We start from the raw sequence: 22,814 nt of genomic DNA, 5'->3' as shown, positions 1-22,814 counted from the left end.
CCAGGGACTAAAAAAACATTCGCTGTTAAAACTGAGACAATCTAGGACAAACTAGACTGAAATACTCACTACACTCACACACACAACCTCTAGACATATAGTCTAAACAGTCTTTTCTCCACATAACCTTTTTGGTGGTATATAAATCCTTCAATACCAGCAGAAATTTCCAATAGAAGAGATTCACAGTAAAGTAACAAAACCATGAGACAAAGCATATAGGTCCCAAGCATAAATTCTATTTCTAAAATATTTTCTTTAGTTAAAAATGTTAAAAGGGGTAAAGGTATGTATGAAACAAGTTTTGGCTTTTATATTCTCCTCCTGAAACTACTGCACTTGGTGACTAAAATATGGATTTTCATTTCTCTGATGTTTGATAATTTATTTTCATGACAAGTCATACACTAAAAATCAGTATTATTTTACTTGAGACACAGCAACTGTCAGATAATTTTACACTTCAATAGGTTAGGTTTTAAAATATGGGAACAACATTATTTAATTATCAAATTAAAACTATCACATCGAATTATGAAAGTCCAAGGAGAAATCAAAAGTGTGTAGTTGTTTTCTAATGCATACATGTGCATCTGTGCAGTCACACACACTTATAGGTAGATTACATAGATTTAACATGTTAGCATGAGACAAATGTGGAGGACACAGTGGGCAAAACATTTCTTGTTACTGCTGTGTACCTTTTCTCTGACCCAGACTGTGAGGGTGGGACCCTTTCTTCCACAGCCATCATCACCACCATCCTTTCTCAGGAGCACAAGAACGATGATCTGGATCACCAGTACTTTCTCTGTCTGCTAAAACAGGACCTTGAAATTGACAAACAACATCTAGGAGACTTGTCCACAAGAATAGGTTTCACTTTCAAGGTTAATGTGTAAAGCAAGGAAAGGAAGGAAGGAGAAGGTACAGTTCTCATGCCCAGTTCCATACCATGAAACATACCAGAAATTTTCTATGAAATTGTGAGGCCTCAGCCTGCTGAGCCACAGGGATTACAGTTGCCACCATGCCTGGCTCAGATATGTTTGAAACCTGCATAAGCTATGACTCATCTTGCAGAATTTCAGTTCTAATTCATCATTTCCTTTCTACATACTGTTATTAAGAATTTGGACTCTTGTTCAAAAGAAGATTAAGAAAATACTTTTTACACCTCCTTATAGCATAAGGGTAATCAAATATATAAAATAAAATTTTGCTTTCTTAGAGTTGCTTGAACAGACAATAATTCCACCATTGTCCCTGCCTTTGTTGGAACATGCAAAAAAGTAATAATAGAGAAGCCCCTCCCTCTTATCCCCAGGGATATGTTCCAAGACCCCCAATGGATGTCTAAGACCATGAACACTAGCACCATCCCCCAGCAATTTTTCCTAGGTAGCTTCTGTGTTGCCACAGTGTACTGGATTTTATCCATTCTTCATATTTTATGCCCTGGTGCCTCATTTGCATCACTATACACATGCTTTGGGGCCATTATTAAATAAAAGAAGTTTATTTGGTAAAAAAAAAAAATATGTGGTACTGCAACAATCTGATAAAATGGAGGTAGCATATATAGTATGGAACTACTGGACAAAGGTATGATTTATGTCCTCAGGGGGATGGAAGAAGATTTCATCCTGAGAGGCTAAGTCCTGTGACCAAGGACACATGCCATGATGTGTCAAAGACAGGATTCAAACCCATGCAGTCTGATTTCCAAGATCACATTCTGAGCTACCATTTTGGTCATTGACTCTTTTGAATATTTACTAGTTATATATTCGTAAAGATGTTAAGAAAGAATAATAAGATAACAAAATTGTACTAAATCAGGGACATTTTCCCTGAACAATTCAGAAATAGAAGTTTTTAAAATTTAATCACTAGATGCTATTCAAAAATTCTATGACTGCCACAATTACTTATTTCTTCACAACATCAAAAAATGACAAAATTATACTCAGGGCATTTACAATTTATTCAAAATCATAAAGAGTGTAATAGATGAAGGTCAAGCACTAAATAACTAGACAGTCTACCCAAAATAAAGGATCAAAGATAAGCCAAAGGCAGGTTACCAAAGCCTCCTTTCTCTTCAAATTTAATTAACATGAGTATTGTTTCACATTCATTTATACAGATAAAATTCTTAAATTTAACTAAAATTTAACTCAGTAAGTTTAACCCATGTACAGCAGTTTCAAACAAGATTATGATTTCTCTTTATCTGTCCATTTAAAATTTAAGAAAAAGTTAACAAATGTATTGAGAGCGACTTAGTTGTTCAATGTACTTGCATAATAGATTTGCAGAGAGAATTCCAAATTCTACAAAGCACAGGTAAATGATAAGTTAGATCCCTAAATTGGGCAATAATGGTTTCTCAATGATTTCACAGATTGAAGGATAGGTGTTAAAAAGACCATGAACACAGCCTTCACAAAGGTTATTTTCTAAATGCCAAAATAACAGCATAGGCCATTCTCAAAATTGGTTCATGCATTAAGTTATAGATCCCAACTACAAAATATACACATTGTGTATATCATGAGGACATAAATTATCTCTCAGACATCATAATTTTTCTCTTCTAATAATGGGCAAGTCTAGACTGAAGAAAGTAAGATTCATGCTCTCAAAAGCTAAGAAAATTCTAAGGATACCCCCTCACTTATAACCTTCCAATGTAAAACAGTGCATACAACCAGCAAGCAATAAAACCAAGCATTAAAACATGAAAAAGCATTCTGGAGAAAGCATGAATGAGTGCTTTAGTGTTTATCTATTTTTAGTGTTCTAATCAGTCCACAGCACATTTTTCCCCAGGGAGATTTTTAATTTACAACTTTGCTGAGGGTGGAGCTGGACATTTTATCAACCAGGTTGTGGAGCTGAGTCTGTTATTTTCAGGTTTTACTCAAAGATAATGAATGCTATAAAGACGGGCTCTTGAGTCCCCTGCTTTCTTCTCACTTTTCTTTCTCATGCTTCCCAAATTCTACCTCTGCTTTGCTGGTTTCTTATTCATTTCTTTTATACTGAATTCAATTCCTATTGACTCAAGATTCCTCAACAAATCTGGAATTGGCTGAAAAGTATTCTTCTTGATGACTGCATGCCACCAGGCTCCCCTAATACCTTCACCACAGCTGCACTCTCTGTTCTTCTATGAATGTAGATTATTGGGACTTGCATCTATTCTCTCTAGAATCTCCCCCTAGAAGGTTTGTTCACTAACATGGTTTCAAGTACTCCCTCCACACTGATGAATCCCACATCTACTTATCCAGTCCCTGGTTTTCTGTGAGCTCTAGACCTGTGTGTATGTAAATGTCCAGTTAATCTTTCTGCCTATATTTTTCATAAATGTCTCAAAGCCATTTTCATCCAGATTTCTTAACTTTAGAGAAATGTATACCAAAGAGCTCAAATTAGGCCCTGACTCCACTTTACACTCAACCCATCTTTAATACCTGTCCATTCTCATTTTTGCATAGCTTTTTGATGTGTCAATTCTGGTTTATTTCTTCTACCTTGTCTTAACCAAGGCTGCCAGTGCCAAAGGATACGACATATGCAGAAACTTTCCAAGTAGTATCTTCCAATTTGACACTTGCATTTCATTATTCAAAGAGCAGCCAGGTTTTATTAAATCAAATCAGATCATAGCACTCCACCTGGACGACTCCAAACCTGTTCCACACAAAAAAGAGTCAGGTATCCATGGCACTGCTCCTCTCACCTGGGACACCCTCCTCATAGCAATGCTGTTATTCTGGCTTCCTTTCAATCCTTGGAATTCACCATACTTCTGACAACCTTAGCTCCAAATGTTTTACCCAATGTTTAGCTCCATCTCTTTATGTTACTGGGTCCTCTTTCAAATTTTGGTATAAATATTTTATCCTTGGACAGGGCTTCTCTGATCATTTGATTACATTCATGTTTGTGTTTTGCTCATGTTTCTCATTATACATTTATCAGGCTGTGAATTTAGTGAGTACAGAGCCCTGTGGAATGTGCCATAAAGGAGTCAACTGAGAAAAACCTGCTTAAAGAAGGAGTGCCTTTTCTTTACACCAAATAACCCAGACCAGAAAATGGACCAATAAAATGACACAATGAAGTATAATGATGACCAGAAAAAGGCAAGAAGAAAGAAAAAGATAGCTGACTTAAGGCCATGGATATCTAAATGTCATGCAATGAATATCACTTCTGTATTAAATGCTCAGAATGGACAAATCATTGAGAAAAAGCCTCTTGGGGTCTGGAGCTACAGAAGAGTTATAAATGGGAATGACTACAAATGGGAACAGGGTTTTCTTTCAGAGAAAAGGAAAATTTCTGTTAGGCAGTGGTGTACGTGCACAACTTTGTGGATGTGCTAATGACCTAGAACTCCAAAGGAACACTTCACAAGTCAATTTTATGGTGTGATGATCAAACCTCAATAAAGCTATTATTTTAAAAGAGTACATGAGTTTAACTGCTGTGAGACAGCTATACCTCACTCACTAGATAACAAGTCCTAAAGAGTGATTCCATTTTATTGATCTTTAAATCTACAGATCCTAGTCCAGAGGTGAGACTTACACACTGAATAAAGGCTGGATACTAGGGACCATCTTTGAAGCAAATAATCAAACCATTAGACCTAACTAGGCTTTGGTCACTCTGATTACAGCAAAACATGAGCCCTCATGAGATATGATTTCACAGATAAGAAATTTGGTAATTCACAAAAGACTCCCATTTTTGTGCCAGTATGTGATAATGATGCACCCATATACAAGTTCTATGTAGTGGGCAGTCCAGCTCATGATCCCTGAACTTCACAAATGGAGAAAAAAAAAAACTTCCTAGAAATTAACAGTCTGCACTGGAACCTGGCTGCAAATGGCATAAAACACCAGAGGCCTGGCACAAAGTGCCTTCTGCCACATTGCCACACTTGTGGCAAGTGGAGAAGAACCATGTCACAAGCATTCACAAAAATGACCAGAAGTTTCCATTCAAGAGCTGAGGTTCATCCCAAGATCAACCTTTAACATATAATTTGGCTTTAGTTCACCTAGTCATTTTCTTTCCCTATTCAGTTATCCACAACATCTGTTTGATAAGGCTTTGTCTGTTTTCCTTCATAGTATGTCATGAAGAATGACAGTGGTCCTGCAGATGAGTAAGAAAAGTGTTTGACTCCACCTTATTTCAATGGGCTGCATGTCTCCCACCCCTGCTTCCAGTTTCCATTCTCCTAAGGAACTGCCACCCCATCCCATCCTTGCCAGCACAACACCAAACAAAAATATACACAATGGAATAATATTCAGTCACAAAGAATAATATTATGGTATTTGCAGGAAAATGGATGAAATTGGAGAATATTATGCTAAGTGAAATAAACCAATCCCAAAAAATCAAAGGCAAATATTTTTACTTATAAGTGGATGATGATATAAAATGGGGGTGGGGAGATGGGGTGAGAGAAGAATGGAGAAACTTTAGATTATGTAGAGGGAAATGAGAGGGAGGAGTGGGTCACAAAAATGGTGGAATGAGATAGACATCATTGCCCTATGTACATGTATGATGACATGAATGGTATGAATCTACATTGTGCACAACCATAGAAACAAAAAATGTACTCCATTTGTGTACAATGAATCAAAATGCAATCTGGAAAAAATAATTAAAACATAAGATCTGTTCATGTTAGACAGTCAAAATACTGTTGTATACTCACTTCACATGGAAAAAGTAGAATCCCCAAAATACTAGGTTAGGATTTTCTAAAATCAGAAAAAGATTGAGGAGGACCACTGAGTTTCAAGGTCACTTTTCTCACTCTATCCCAGTATTCTATCCATACTTATTCAGATCCCACACACTTCCATTCACACTGAGATAGTAATGTGCCTCATCCACTTCCAAGGACTCTACCTCAGTGGGCACCCATCCTGTACATGAGTAGCCAAATACATCAGCTGTTGCATTCAGCTTTTAGTGGCCTACCTTTATCTCCTTAACACACTTGACCCTGGCCATGCCCAAATGATATCTTTTTTCCTGTCTATAAGTTTATGGCAGACCTGGCCATGCAGAATTCCAGTGCCCTGCCATGAGACACACATCACCTTGAGCTCTTCTCTTGGATTTCGTTCCCAAGAATGAGAGAATAGCCTCTCCTCACATTCTTTATGTATGAGAATAAAATTTTAGTGGCCAATATTTCTCCCCAAAAACCTGGAATAAGAAGAGACATGATCAGATCATCATGATGAACACTCTTTTAAGGGCCAGTACAGACTGAATCCCAGTGATCCTTAGCTCTTCCTTAGATGTGACAGGCATCCTGAAGCATTATCAGAAGTTGTGCTTAAGGGCCTTGCCTAGGTCTGGATACAAATACATAGTCTTGCAAAATCTTCCCAACTTCCTGTTACAACATGTCCCTGGCCAGGATCAAAACACATTTTTCTTTTAGGGAATTTGGAGTTTTAAGAGTTAATTTCATAGATTACATGAGCATAATTAGCTACTTCTTAAATGAGTAAGTGAACAAATGATGAAATAACCTGTATCTGATACTGAAAGTCCAACAACGAAACTGATAAAAGTCACTCATGTTTGACTAGGTAATGAACTGCACATGAGATGCACAGTTGTGATATCTCCCTAATTACCCAGCCAATATTGGAATGGCTTCAGTTTCCCAAGAACATTGTCACAGTGGAAGAAGGGAAGGGAAGGGTCGATGGGGCAAAATTCCTAACAGTCTGCAAATGTAGGCAGCCCTAAGCAAAGACTGAAAATTTATTTTGTAAAATCTACCTAAAAACAGTTCTGAAGGATATAAGAAGCAGGTGACTCTGAATATTAATGTATATTCATGTGTCTAATTAGAGTGTAATCAGCAGAGATGGGCATGGAAATAATAATGTCACCACATGATGTTTACAGGTGAAAGTATGATTTCTCACCTACAATTTTATTCAATGAATAAATACTTGCAGTCATAACTCCAAGAACTTAGGAGGGCAGCTACTACTACCTTCTTCTGAGGTATCCCATTACCTCAGCTTTGTTGAGGATAGTTATCTGACTTGCCCAAGGTCACAGTCACTATTTTCAGGGTTGAGACTGAAGCCTTCATTTCAGTGTACTTTATCCAACACCACATTTCCAGATGTCATGTGCTATCTTGTTTATTTATTAATTAATTCAAGAAATTCTTATCTTCTCATCTGATAAATATTCACTGCTTTGTATGGGAAATAACTGTGGTTAAGTTTCTGAGCCATTTCTTTGCCTCCAGGAATTACAGTTAGTACAATTAACCCAGTATTTCAGTGTGTATACATAGATAAGGCAGTAATAAGGAAGCATTATTTTATAGTACATAATATAAGCACTTAATGTGCTTCTTCCTTATGGCTGTTGCAATTTCAGAACATTACATGGACACAAATTTAAGAGTTCAAAAGAGAAAGGTATAACTCAACTAACATATTCCAGGACTGATAACTTCAGAATTTATTGCTCATTAAAACTCTACTTTAATTATCCTAGTTTTAATTAAAGAATTCAGTAGAGTTGGTGAAATGCAATTATGAGTAACTGACATAAGATATATAATAGGCAAATATTTCTTTAAAAATGCCTTATTGTAACTACATCTGTGCATGTAAAATGAAGTGTCATTTTATTTCAAATGAAACATTGGTACACATAATATAAAACTGTTGCCATTAAACACTACATTGTCAACTAAAATGGAACCAAGTCATTCTTAGAGTCCACCATTCTATGACTGTTCAGTTTGCACAGAAATAATTCCTGATCAGACACACACCTTCAATAGCAGCACAGCTTCAGCTAACTGCAGACACCAAGAGAAGATACTAAAGACCTCAGTCACTTCAACTACACCAGTGAATGATGCACACCTCAATCTTAACCATCCATCTATTGTCAAGCAGTGGCCATGACATGGTCTAACACTGCCTGTGAGACAGCTTTACTCATTCCTCCTGACAATGTCTAAGAAAATATAAAATTCTTATAATAATCTTGGTCACAAAGGTTTTTATTATGCACAGTGGGAACCTGTGTAAAGCACAGGACAGGCAACTGAGTTAACAGACTGGAAATTATTTTTTTAACTGACTGACAACACATTAGAAGAAATGCCAGAGAAGGAGTTTAAAATGTACATAGTCAAATTGACCTGCAAAGTAAAGTATAGAATAAGGAGTGAAATCAAAGAAAAATACAAAGAAATGAAAGATCACCTCAGTAAAGAATTAGAAGTTGTGAAAAAATATCAAGCACAAATCCTTGCAATGAAGAAATCAATAAACCAAAAAAAATTTAGTAGAAAGCATCACCAACAGCCTAGACCACTTGGAAGTTGAAACCTCAGACAAAGAAGACAAAATATATACCCTAAAACTAAAGTCAACCACCCAGAGAAGATGGAAAAAATCATGAACAGAACTTCCAAGAAATATGGGATAAGATAAAAATACCAAATTTATTATTTATCATAATAGACAAAGGCATGGAGATAAAAACCTAAGGAATGAACAGTCTTTCCAATGACATAATAAGTAATTCTCCAAATCTAAAGAATTATATGGGAAATCAAATATAAGAGACTTACAGAACCACAAGTGTACACAAATACAACACATCCACACTTAAGCGAATTATGAGAATAACTGGCATACAGAATAATGATAGAACTTTAAAATCTATGAGAGAAACAAATAAAATTACATATAGGGGAACGCCAATTTGGATTTCAGCTGATTTTTCAACACAGACACTCAAAGACACTCACAGACTAAAGGTGAAAGTTTGGGGAAAAAAATATAACTTATATGGCCTTCATAAACAAGTTGGGGTTTCCATCCTCATATCCAATCAAGTGGACTTCAAGCCAAACTTAGAAGGAATAAATACAGTTATTTCATACTGCTTAAGGGAATCATACATCAAGAAGACATAATAATCCTAAATATATATTCCCCTAAAAAGTAGCATTTACATACAAAATCTTCTCAACTTCAATAATCAAGTAGAATACAAAACTATAATACTCACTTACTTTAATACACATTTCTTTCCTCTGGATAGATCTTCCAAACAAAAACTAAGCAAAGAAGTCATAGAATTAAATAATACAATCAATAATTTAGACTTAGTAGACATATATAGAACTTTCCATTCATCATTAAACAAATACACAATCTTCTCAGCAGCACATGGATTCTTTTCTAAAACAGACCATATTTTACAAAATACAGCAACAATTATCCAACACAAAAAATAGAAATACTCCCCTGATCTGCATTCTATCAGATCATTACAGAATAATACTAGAAATCAATAATATAATAAAAATAAAAGCTACTCCAACACCTGGAGCCTAAATAACAAATGGACTGCAATAGAAATCAAGGAGAAACTTTAAAAATGTACTTAGAGGTAAGTGACCACACCTATAAAACATATCAAAATATCTGGAACACTATGAAGGCAGGCCTAAAAGTAGAGATCGCTGCATTGAGCTCATTAACTAAAAGAATTAAAGGTAACAAATAAATGACCTAACTTTACATTTCAAATTGCTAGAAAAAGAAGAACAAATCAACACCAAAAGTAGAAGACAGGAAGTAATTAAAAATCAGAGCTGAAATCAATGAAATTGAAACAAAAGAAACAATTGAAAAGATTGAGAAAATTAAAAGTTGGTTGTTTGAGAAGATAAATTGACAAACCCTTAGCTACACATTGAAGTGAAGGAGAAAACCCAAATTACTAACATTCATGATGTAAAGGGTTTATCATAATGGACACTACTGAAGAACAGAAGAAAATAAGTTTATTTTGAAAATGTATACTTCAATGAAATAGAAAATCATGAATATCTTGACAAATTTTAGAGATAAACTACCCAAACAGAATCAAGAGGACATGCAAATGTAAACAGACCAATAAAAACAATAAAATTGAAGATGCTATCAAAAGTGTACCAACCAAGAGAAACCACGTACCAGCGATGAATGATGAATTTTCAGCTGAGTTCCACAATGTCTTCAAAGAAGAATTGACACCAATACTCCTCAAATGATACCATTAAATAGAAAAGAACACTTCCTATCTTATTCTATGAGTATTGTTGACACACAAAAGAAAAATAAAAAAGCAAAGACACATGAAGGAGTGAAAATTTCAGATCAATATCCCTGATGAACCAGACCCCCCAAAAAATTTTTTTAATTCCCTCAAATCACATACAAAAAAGCATTAAAAACATGGTGCTCCACAATCCAATGGGGTTTCTCCCAGAGATGCAAAGTTATTTCCACATGTGGAAATTATAATTAAACATAATTAATCACATCAATAGACTTAAAGATGAGAATCATATGTTCATCTCGATAGATGGAGAAAATACATTTGACAAAATGCAGATCCATTCATGTTTAAAACCCTAGAAGAACAAGTGATAGAAGGAACATAGCTCAACATTGTGAAAGTTTTCTATGCTAAGCTGAAGGAAAACATTATTCTAAAAAGAGAAAAAAATGAAGCTTTCCCCATAAAAACTGGAAGAGGACACAAATACCCTCTTTCACTTCTTTTTGACATAGTCCTTGAAATTCTGGCCAGAGCATTGGACAGATGATAGAAATTAAAGGCATATGAATAGTAAAATAATAATTTAACATAACATTATTTCCCAAAGACACAATTCTACATTTAAAAGACCCAAAAACTCCATCAGAAAATTTCTACACCTAATAAAGAAATTCAGAAAAATAGCAGGGTATAAAATCAATACCATAAATCAAATGCATTTCTATACATCAGTGATAAATCAACTGAAGGAGAAATTATTAAAACTAGTCCATTCACAATAACTGCAAAACAATGGGAATCAACCTAATGAAAGAGGGGATAGACCTCTCCAAGGAAACTACAGAATACTAAATGAGAAAATGGAGGAAATCCTTAGAAGATGGAAAGATCTCCCATGCTCTTGAAAAGGCAGAGTTAATATTGTCAATCTGATCATACTACCAAGACTGTTACAGATTTAATGCTATTCCTACTAAAATACCAATGACAATTTTCATAGAACTAGAAAAAGCAATCATAAAATTTATTTGCCAAACAAGAGGCCCAGAATAGCCACAGTGGTACATACCAAAAAGAGTAAAGCAGGAGCAATCACAATGGAGACCTAGAGAGTAATGGTAACAAAAATGGCATCAAAATAGACATGTAGTACAATGGTTCAGAAGACACAAAGACAAACCCAAATAAATAGGCTTTTCTCATATGAAACTAAGGCACCGAAAACATAAAAAAAGATAGCCTATTGAACAAATGGTGCTGGGAAAAATAGAAATTCATATGTAGCAAAATGAAATCAAAACTCTCTCTCTAACCCTGTGGAAAAATCAACTCAAAGGTGAGTAAAGATGTAGGCACTAAAACAGAGACCATGCAAATAATAGAAGAAAAAGTAGGACCAACTATCCACCAAGTGAGTTTAGAAACTGACCTCCTTAACAAGTCTCCAAAAGCACAAGAAGTAGAATCAAGAAACCATAATACAGATGGACTCAAAATAAAAAAAAAAGAAAAAACTTCTCAGCAATGGAAACAATCTGTCAGTCTGGAACATGAAGAGAGTGCCTACAGAATGGAAGAAAATCTTTACCATATACACCTTAGATAAAGTGATAATCTACAGGATATATAAAGAACTCAAAAAACTTAATATCAAAAATAACCCAATCAGGGCTGGGAATGTAGCTCAATTGGTAGAGTGTTTGCCTTGCAAGCACAAGGCCCTGGGTTTAATCCCCAGCACCACACACACACACACACACACACACACACACAAAACAATCAATAAATGGGATAATGAACTGAACCAACACTTCACAGAAGAAAAAATACAAATTATCAACTAATGTGAAAAATTGCTCATTATCTCTAGCAATTAGAGATATGCAGCTCAAATCTACTTGAATATTTTATCCCACTCATATTACAATGAGAATTTTTTAAAAATAAAACAAAAATATATGTTTTGGTGATGTATGGAAAAAGGCACACTCATACATTGCTGCTTGGCCTACAAATTGATTTAACCATTCTGGAAATTTTACTGAGAATTCTCAAAAACTCAGAATAAAACCACTATTTGACCCAGTTATCTCACTCCTTGGTATAAACACAAAAAGATTTAAAACCAGCATACTACAGTGACTCAGCCACATCATTGTTTATAACAGCTCAGTTTACAATAACTAAACTAGGGAAAGAACCTAGATGCCCTTCAACATATGCATGGATAAAGAAAATGTAGTATATGCAGACAATGGAATGTTATTTAGACTTAAAGACAAAGGAAATTATGGCATTTTGTAGTAAGTGCATGGATCTAGAGCATACGACAACAAGTAAAATGAGTCAAACCCAAAAAACTAAAGACCAAATATTTTATCTGACAGGTAAATGCTGATCCATAATGGGGGGTAGGTGGAATGAAATGTTCTTGCATTGTGCAGAAGGTAGTGAGAGGAAAGGAATCAGTGTAAGGAGGGGAATGACAGTAAAATGATCTGGACATCATTACCCTGAATATATGTGTGATTACACTACCTTTGGGTCTGCAACACTTGTAGCCTGTGGAAGGAGAATTTGTACAATTTTTGTGTACAATTTTTCTGCATTGTACTGTCACATATAACTAATTGGAAACAATTAAAATAATTTTTGACAAATAAATATTTGTCACATTCTTTTAATTTGTAGGACTTCTATTCAGTATGATTTCTCTGCTAGTGAGAAATGTATACATTTCCATTAAAAGCTTTGTCATATTCTTTGCATTTGTAGGGCTTCTCTTTGGTATGATTTACCTGGTGGTTAATTAGTCATAATTTTTTATTAAAAGTTTTGCCCAATCTGAATATTCCTAAGCCTTCTCACCAGTATGAATTCCCTGATGTCCAATAAGTTTTGATTCTACATTAAAAGCTTTGGCACATTCTTTACTTTGGTATGCCTTCTCTTCAGTGTGACAGAACACCAGAGGGTGTTGGGTAAGGCGTGTTCTTTGGTAGAAAGTTTTGCCACATTCTTTACATTTGTAGGGTTTTTCTCCCATATGAATTCTCTGGTGGTGACTAAGGTCTGATTTTTTATTAAAGGCTTTGTTGCATACTGTACATTAGTAAGGCTTCTCTCCTATATGAATTATTTGATGCCAAATAAGGTATGATTTTATATTAAAAGATTTGCCACATTCTTTACATTGGTAGGGCTTCTCTCCAGTATGAATTTTCTGATGGCAAATAACGTTCCATTTGTGATTAAACAGTTTGCTGCATGCTGTACATCTGAATGGCTTCTCTCCTGTATGAGTTCTCTTGTGTTGAGTAAGATGTGCTCCTTTATAGAAAGCTTTGCCACATTCTTTACATTGGTAGGGCTTCTCTCCAGTATGAATTCTCTGATGGCGAATAAGGTGTGATTTTGCATTAAAAGTTTTGCCACATTCTTTACATTTGTAGAACCTCTCTCCAGTATGAATTTTCTGCTGTTGAATGAGGCATGGTTTTTGATCATTTAATTTCTGATGTTCACTCTCACTTAAAGTTCTCCATATTGTCCTGTGTTGTAAATAGTCAAGGTCACAATTTCCATATTTTCCATTAATCATTTTTTGAAATATGTGCTTTTTGCCATGGTCTGGTGAAAATTCTTCAGTATTATGAGAAGTCATTGCTGAAATAAATGCAAGTTTAAAAAAGTTACTTAGTAAACTGGGATGAATATATTTTGTATATATAACAGGAAATTATAGCAGAGTTAGCAATGTCAGGACATCAGCAGTGTAGCAGAGTAGTAATCCAAGGCCATCATTACTTCAGAAACATGTTCCATAAAAATGTACAGTCAAAAATATGTTGTAAAAATTACACAAATTATTGTAGAGAGCACAATATCCAAGATAACTATATTTCTACAGAGAGCAATATAGTATAGGGAAGGAATATATCTTACTTTTATCAACTACAGTATTTCCTCCTTTCTTGTACAGCATTGTGCAAATAGGAAAAAATCTATAAGCTGCCTTCACTCTCAGTAGAATAAGGGAAATTTAAAACATACACCAACATTTCTGGCTTCTTTGAAGATCGTCACATTTTTGAATCATGAGGTCATTCTACTTTTATTTATTTTTTTATATGTGGTTCTTGGGATTAAACCAAAGGATGCTATACAACTGAACTCCAATATAAGCCCTTTAAAAATTGTTTGAGACATGTTGTTTCTAAGTTCTGTGTGTGACCTGCCTCAAACCTGAAATCCTTTCAAATTTCCTCCCAATTTGCTGGGATTTCAAGCATGTAGCTTGAAACCTTACTATTTTTCATTGATTTCTAAACTTTCACATTGTTTTCACAAATGTGTCTATAATCTACTGTTGGCTATTTTTTAAATGTACAAAACAATTAAAAATAGTACCACACATAAAGAAAAAAGAAATGAGGGATTAATCAAAGTAATAAACCCAAATATTACAAATTGAATGTTAGTGAATTATGAATTGTCCAAAGATTGCTAAATAATTATTTAAAGGAAGTTTAGTGATCTAAATTCATAGAAAAAATGTTAATATAAATAAGCAGAATGTTTGTATGTGAAGAATTCCTTAAGGGAATGTGTCTGAAAGAGGTAGGCATGGTGTACAAATCTGTACTCCTAGCAACATTGGGAGGATGAGCAAGGAGGACCATGAGTTCAAAGCCAGTCTTAGCAACTTAGTGAGATCCTGTGAAAAATGAAAAAAAAAAATAGAATATATATAAAGGGAAGTGGGAATAAAATATATAAAGAAAAATGTGAGCGGAATCAAAGCACTCCACTATGAAATGCAGTGAACCACACATTAAACCATTAAGCAAGTTAATAAAATATATATATATATACACATATATATATATATATATGAAATATAGAATACAACTTACATGGTACGAGTAGTGAGTTCTTCACTTTTAAAATTGTATTAGATTATTAATGCATTATTATAAAGCAAATCAAAACAACTTAACTAGCAAAATTAAATCTATAAGAAGGAACTGCCATGTCAGTAGCAAGAAATGGAGCACAACCTACACTTAGGAACCTTCTGTGGCTCTCCAGTTCCAGGCTGCTGGGTAAGATGGGGGACTCAGGAAAAGGGTGCAGCCTCTGCCCTGCAAACCTTCAGAACTACTGCTGTGACTGCTCACTGGTTGACCTAGGCTGTGAAAGACTGGGAAACCTCTCTGCATGACCTGAGGGTGGCATTTATCTTTCCAACCCCAGACCCAGGGTTCTTTGGCTGTCAAGTCTCCTGGCCCAATCATGTTCAAAGTTGCACTGAGAATAGCACCATTGGAAGGTGTATCAAGAAGAATGGTGGTTAATGAAAAGTGCCAATTCCAACAGGTGGGTGAATGAATGACAGAAAGTTTGGCCAATCATCACAGACTAGGGCCCTCCATGTCTACTCTGTGCAGGCCCCATTAGATGACACCTCATCCTGAGAATGCAAACAAAAGTCTATTCATCCCAGAAGGTGAGCAAAGCTGTGGAACATGATGGGTGAAACAGTGAACACTATGCACAATTGGTGTTTGTTCTACCAAAGAGAGACCCTGCAGGGTAACAAACTATTTGACCAATTAGAAATGCCCAACATCCTTCAGGAAGATTTACTGGGAATTTGTAGAAGACCTGTGTATATATTATGAAACAGCTGCTCTCAACTTGCCCCCCAAACATTTAAAACTTTTGCTACATCTGTACATTCTAAATTTTAAACAGGTTGCTGATATATGTTACAGTAATAATATAATGTTAGATAAATGCCCATTTGTTTTAAAAAGTCAGAAATGTCTTCTGGAAGTGACATTGAAATGGAGTTGTTAGACCACCTCTAGGAATGACATTGTCCATGTTTATTCAGGGGGTTAGAGGACATGGAGAAGACTTTGACCTTGAGAAGGGAGGGTCCTGGGCAAGACTGGTTATGCGTAAATGACATTTTTCATATTATAACCATTGCTTGCTGTATGCATTTTATTCCTCATTCCTGTATATAGAGTTGACAATGCTAAGTATTTTTTTAGATATATCAACATTTTAGATATTGTAATGTTCAAAATAGAAGCAGTAAAATATAACACATTTTGTAAATTCCATTTTTTTTTTTGAACATTTCTAGGAAATGTTGTGTGGAGTACAATTGCCAAAATACCTTTTGAGTAATAAGCATTGTATGCTGGTTCTGTAAAGCACCATGACAGTGTGCTTACAATGAAGCAAAAGTAACCATTGATCCAATATCTGTGGGTTTTGTTTTACTTTGATCTGTACATATTGCAATAAAGAACACACAAGTTGTAATCTACACCTAGTATTTCTAGATGTTAATGAGGTTGCCACTGTATGACAAAAGTAGAATTAGTAAACAAATATGGTATGTTTTTTGCTAAAATTTCTAGGAAGGATTTTCTTCTTAAAATCAGATAATTATAACACACTGGGTTGGTGAAGGACCAGAATGCTCATATTTTAAAGTCATTTTCAAATTAGAAGTATTATTATATGTGTGCAGTTTCTTGAAGACTGTCATGTACACAGTGGAAAATTGAGATTTTAATTGAAATATCTAGTCTGTCTAGATGTTTAGAAGTGCCTGATGAATGTTAAATGTACAGGTACTAAAATATCACTTCATATGTCTAAATGTTCTCTCTGATATATAGAGGCTAACACACAATAAGGTGGGGGGACACAGAATAAACTTTCATTGGACTTAATAAAGTAAAATTAAGGGAAGAAAGTGGAGATGGGTATAAGTATGATAATAGACTGAATCAGACATAAATTTCTTATGGTCATATATGAATACATGAGCAGTGTAATGCCACATTGCAAACACCACAAACATGGGAAGTTTCACTGCATGTATGTACATATGTCAAAATACATACTACTGTCATGTATATCTAAAAAAATTAAAAAAATAAATCTAAAAGAAATACAAATAATGCAATCTACAGGGAACTAAATCTAAGGAAACAAATAGAATGAAAGCAAGGAATAGAAGAGTGTTACAAAAAACTTGGCCAAAAGAAAGCTGGGAAGGTCAAATTATGATATAGAAAACAGTTTAAAGCAAGAAGTTATCTGAGATAAAATATATTTTAAATTAAAAAAACTGTAAATAGGCAAAGTAGAATATTATATGAAGATATGAAACGCTTTCCCTAGAATACTGCAAAAAGAACAGATGTAGTTTCAACTCACACCATATATCTAAGACATAAAATGTTAAGATTGACAGAATAAATAGAAAGCAACACTTGAATACTTGGAGACACCAATATGCACTTGCTGTAAATAAAAAGTCAAACAAAATGGTAATTAAAGAAACGGAAGACTTTGAAAATAATTTAAGTAAATTTGACTTACCATACTAATGTTTTCAATAGAAATGGAATATCAAAGTGGATCAACCAATGGGAAATTAAGAAATCAAAGGTTAATAGGTATAAAAATATTAAATTATTTTCTGATCATCAGAGAATAATGTTAGAAATCATAAGTGGAAAGGATGTTCAAAAATCCACACATATGTGGCAATTGATTGAACAGTCTTCAACATAAACTTTTTCCAGAATTGAAAGATTAAATTAAAAGACCTTTGTACTTCTCAAAGTTATATGGAGACTCCATGTTAATACCTCTCAAACTCCCAATGATATTTTTTGAAACACAGAAAAAACTTTTTCTAGAAATTTTGTGGAATCTCAAAATTTTATGGATATATTAAATACATTCAAAATAGAAACAAAATTGTGAGAAGGTTGTTTCATGATTTAAAAATATTAAAAACTCTAAAACTTAATTGGTAATAGTGACATCAATTAAGATAGATGGATATAGTGAATTCTGAGTGTAATAAAGTCTTCCATATACAGCAAATTAAGATATTTGAACACAAAAGTTTATTACAGCATTAATCAACAGAGCTACAATGTGGAACCAAACCAAATAACCCTTGAAATGAGTAGATGGAGCAATTTGGAATATAGAAACTACAAAATTTTTTTCAAGTTAAAAAGCAATAAATTTTTGCAAAATCTATAATCAGGATAAATCTTCAGTACATTATATTAACTGAAATATGTCATTACCACAAAGAAAAATATGGGATAACTCTACTTATATAAGACAACTTAAAACAAAGAAACAAATATGAAAAAAACCTTCTGAACAGAAATGAGAATGACATTAGTGATAGGAGAACACAGAAATAAGCACTTATTTACATAGAAATATATTTATTGATTTTTGAGATGTAAGCATTCTATAGATATATTATGTGACAATTTGAATTAATATTGCTGAACAGTATACATGATATGGTGAGAGAGCGATTATTTTTTTGTGGATGTGATAACAATTAAAATTACAAACAACACATAAAAATAAAAAGAATTGTAAAATGTTTGAAAGATACCTTTAAAATGCTATGGTCTTTATCCTATAAATAAAAAAAAATTCATGAATATATATATATAAACAGGATGCAAATAATCCAGAATTAACTCTTGTAATTCTGAGGCAGGAGTTAATAATTTCAAAATTCCAATGCCACTCTCAAAAACTTTGTGAGAACATCTCTACAAATATACATAGAAGGGGGCTGGGGATGTAGTCAATTATTAGAGTACCCCTGGATTCTATCCCTATTAAATTCACATGTAAAAAATTTACATTACTATGTACATACATAGGATAAAATATCAATCTGAATAAAATATGAAATTCATTTAAAAAACTATACTATTTATACAAACAAGTAAGGGCATATAAAATTTTATTGGCAATAGAAACAAGAATAAGCATATCTTAATTCCAACAATGTCCTAATTTGTGAAGTAATGGAAATTGCCATATATTCATAAAATATAGACAAAAAAAGTGTTATATGAAGTGAGGAAACCTCTCCAACAACATGAAATGTAGTCTATAAAATTAAAGAATAAAGAAAAAGAAAATTTAACCAACCATAGATAGCTTATTTACAAATACTTTCATATAACTACAATCTGCAACTATCACTACATGCCACAAAAGAGCACTTATTGTGAAACTTGACTTATTTCACAGAAAATTCATAATAAATATTTATTTATAAAGAGAACATGTAAGTGAATTGTAATGAATAATATTAAACTGCTTTAGGATATTAATTTATTAAAATGCCTTGACCTAGAATTTTTACAAAAACCTGCACATTATCACCTGGAGACCCACAAATAACAGAAAATATTTTAGATCATGCTGCCACTAACTAGCAAAGGGGAGTTGGGTGGTTAATAAATGAATTGGGACATCACTGTAGACACATAGAAGATTTTAAAGAATTTAAAAACATGATAAACATAGGACAGTTCATATTTGATGATAACAGAAGAAATAAAATGACGCTTCTGAAAAATCTTTTCTGCTAGATAACTTCTCAATCAACATTTTAAAGTTTGGCTTCTTCCTTAAACTTTGGGTCTCTCAACTGTGTCTTCCTCTAAGTGTAGGCCACAATATTTTATATCACTGAATTACTCTCAGTATCACTTTTCTAGAGTGAAGGATATATAACATACCAAGAAAGGTAGAGGTTAAAGACTAAAAGGAATGTCATTCATATTTTATTTATACCAAAAGTGTTTTTCTTGAAAGCACAAATCTGAAACACATTCTTATAGAGAAGTTCCCAGAAGATATTCATCAAGGGAAGAAAATTAAACAATCATAGTTAATTAAAAATTGTGAAGAGAAGTTATGCATACCCAGGAAGACAAAGTTTCTATAATTCTCTAGCATCACATGTCTATATAAGTTTTGCTGAGAAGGCTGAAGGTATTTCCACTCCTCTTCAGTGAAATCAATGGCCACATCCTTGAATGTCAACAGTTCCTGAAATAAAAATAGGTAAGTTAATAGTACAGAGGAGAATTTCATTTGACAGTGACTGCAGACCATGGATCGACTGGAGGAGGTTCTGAATGCATCAGGCCTTGGACTGCCCAGAGAACCTCTGTTGAAGAGGTGATTATCTACTGTTAGCCTACTGACCAACTGCAGAATGCATAGGGATCATCAGTTGCCTGCTGTTGCCTGGAAGTTCACTGCCATCGTACCCACAGGTTTCATTAAATGTAGCTGCCACAACTTTGAGACAATAGCCAGGACCTGTGGGACCTGTGGATGGACTGCCAAAGCCCAATCTCCAGGACCTTTCAGCCCATTGACTGCACCCTGCACTGGGACCACACACCACCCCCAGGACCCCTGAACCAGACAGACCACTCTGTGTTCCAGGACCCCTTCCCAACCAACCACACCCATGCCCTTAGCTGAAGCTCCCCATTTGTCAACATACTTGTAAGCCAGTATGGCCATCTTGGATCATCCAGAAGTGAAAGCTTCTATCTTTAGGTGGGGCAAATCCCATCCTGAGATGCCTGCTGGAAACTGGAAGATCACTGTCATGTACCTCTTATGCAGCAGGCTACAGAAGAATGGGAGCTTTGAATAATACATAACTGTTACAGTGCAGGGTTTTTTTCTTCTATTTGAAAAATTGTAAGTTTTTGTTTCTTTACTTTTCTTGTTCTATTTTCCTTTTATTTACCTGTTTCCTCAGTCTTTTTCTCCCTTTTGTCATGCTAACAACCAACTTCTTTTGATTGCACTTTCACACTTTCTATGATAAAGAACTTCTATATGCTGTTTTCTAATTCCATTAACAGTTACATCCTACACCCCTCCAATTCTCTTTTTCCTCCATTAGAAACTGCAGACCTTATTACAAATATATTTGTTACACTGTAGATAATAATTGAACTCATATTCTCTGTTTATTATGAAAATATTGTTAGTGTCTTCGAAGCGGCTATTTGTTTTAGGGGTGCATATTATCTGTACTGGGTGCATCTAATGTTAATCTCCCCCTTAAAGAAGAGGTTTTTGAAACCTATAGGGTCACTGTAAGCCTATATGGGAGAAAATGTAACACCAAAGATCTGCACTGCTAGAGAGGAAGATACACAAACAACATGAAAAAACAAAGGAAGAAATTGTTCTAAATAAACCTAGATTCTATAGTCAGAGAACCCAGTGACAAGATGGTAGAAGAAATGTCAGAAAAGGATTTTAGAAAATACATAATTAAAATGATTTATGAAGCAAAGGATGAAAGGCAGGCAATGAATGATCATTCCAATATGCAGTTGAAAGAGCAAATGCAGGAAGGAAAAGATCACTTCAACAGAGAGAGAGATTAAAAAAAATGGAAATTCTTGAAATGAAGAAAACAATAAACTAAATAAAAAATTCAATGGAAAGTATCACCAACAGACTATATTACTTGGAAGAAAAAACCTCAGATAATGAAGACAAAATATCTTATCTTGAAAATAAAGTTGACCAATCAGGGAATATGGTAAGAAATCATAAACAACACCTCCAAGAACTCTGGGACATCATGAAAAGATCAAATTTAAGAATTATTGGGATTGAGGAAGGCACAGAGATACAAACCAAAGGAATGAACAACCTATTCAATGACATGCTATTAAAAAATTTCCCAAACCTGAAGAATGAAATGGAAAATCGAATGCAAGAGGGTTACAGAACACCATAGGCAAAAAATTACAACAGATCTACAGCAAGGCACATTATAATGAATATGCCTCATGTATAAAATAAAGATAGGATTTTGAAGGCTACAATAGAAAAGCATAAGATTACATATAGGGGGAAAACAATATGGATATCAGCAAATTTCTCAGCCCAGACTCTAAAAGTTAGAAGGACCTGGAACAACATGTTTCAAGCTCTGAAAGAACGTGGTTGCCAACAAAGAATCCTATACCCAGCACAAGTAACTTTCAGATTTGAAGACAAAAGAAAATAATTCTGTGATAAGCAAAAGTTAAAAGAATTTACAAGTAGAAAGCCTGTGCTACAGAACATTCTCAGCAAAATATTCCATGTGGAGGAAATGGAAAACAGCAAGGTAGGTCAGCAAAGAGAGGAACTACCTTAAAGGAAAAAAAAAAAAAAGAGAGAGAGATACCAACTCAAGTTAAAAACCAAAAATAAACCCAAATGACTGGTAATACAAATCATATCTCAATGATAACCTTCAATGTTAATGGCCTAAATTCATCAATGAAAAAGAGATAGGCTGGCAGATTGGATTAAAAAGAAGGATCCATCAATATGCTGTCTTCACAAGACTCATCTCATGCAAAAGGACACTACAGACTAAAGGTAAAAGGATAAAAAAAAACTACCACACACAGGTACTCAGTATAAAAGCAAGGATTTCATCCTTATATCAGATAAATTGGACTTCAAGCCATGGTTAGTCAGAAGGGATGAAGAGGGTAATTTCATACTGTGTAAGGGAACCATAAATCAGAAAGTCATAATTATCATAAATATTTATGCCCTGAAAAACAGGGCATTCATGTACATCAAACAAATCCTTCTCAATTTTAGGAATGAAAGAGACCACAACACAGTAATTCTGGGTGACTTTAACACACCACTGTCACCACTGGATAGATCTTCCAAATGAAAACTAAACAAATAAATCATAGAATTCAATAAAACTATCAATAACTTGGACTTAACAGACATCT

General features: G+C 34.3%; 1 protein-coding gene and 1 pseudogene across 2 annotated transcripts in view; both read right to left on the bottom strand.

Annotated features, from left to right (window-relative positions):
* LOC306652825 (cyclin-dependent kinase 17-like) overlaps positions 1 to 22,814 on the bottom strand; it is a 781,406-nt pseudogene that overhangs the window by 545,301 nt on the left and 213,291 nt on the right. The gene's annotated exons all lie outside the window — the stretch shown is intronic.
* LOC306652824 (zinc finger protein 722-like) lies at positions 754 to 20,920 on the bottom strand (the record flags this gene model as incomplete). Its single annotated transcript, XM_079125504.1, has 4 exons — positions 20,546 to 20,920; positions 19,953 to 20,079; positions 13,435 to 13,824; positions 754 to 830 (listed from the first exon to the last, which is right to left on the bottom strand). The coding sequence occupies exons 1-4, from the start codon at positions 20,615 to 20,617 to the stop codon at positions 754 to 756; spliced, it is 666 nt and encodes a 221-aa protein (XP_078981630.1). The 5' UTR covers positions 20,618 to 20,920.

Source organism: Sciurus vulgaris (assembly GCF_902686455.1).
Source record: "Sciurus vulgaris genome assembly, contig: HiC_scaffold_611_arrow_ctg1, whole genome shotgun sequence".
NCBI lineage: Eukaryota > Metazoa > Chordata > Mammalia > Rodentia > Sciuridae > Sciurus > Sciurus vulgaris.
Note: the sequence above shows the minus strand (reverse complement) of the source record. Positions and strands in the feature narration are given on the sequence as shown.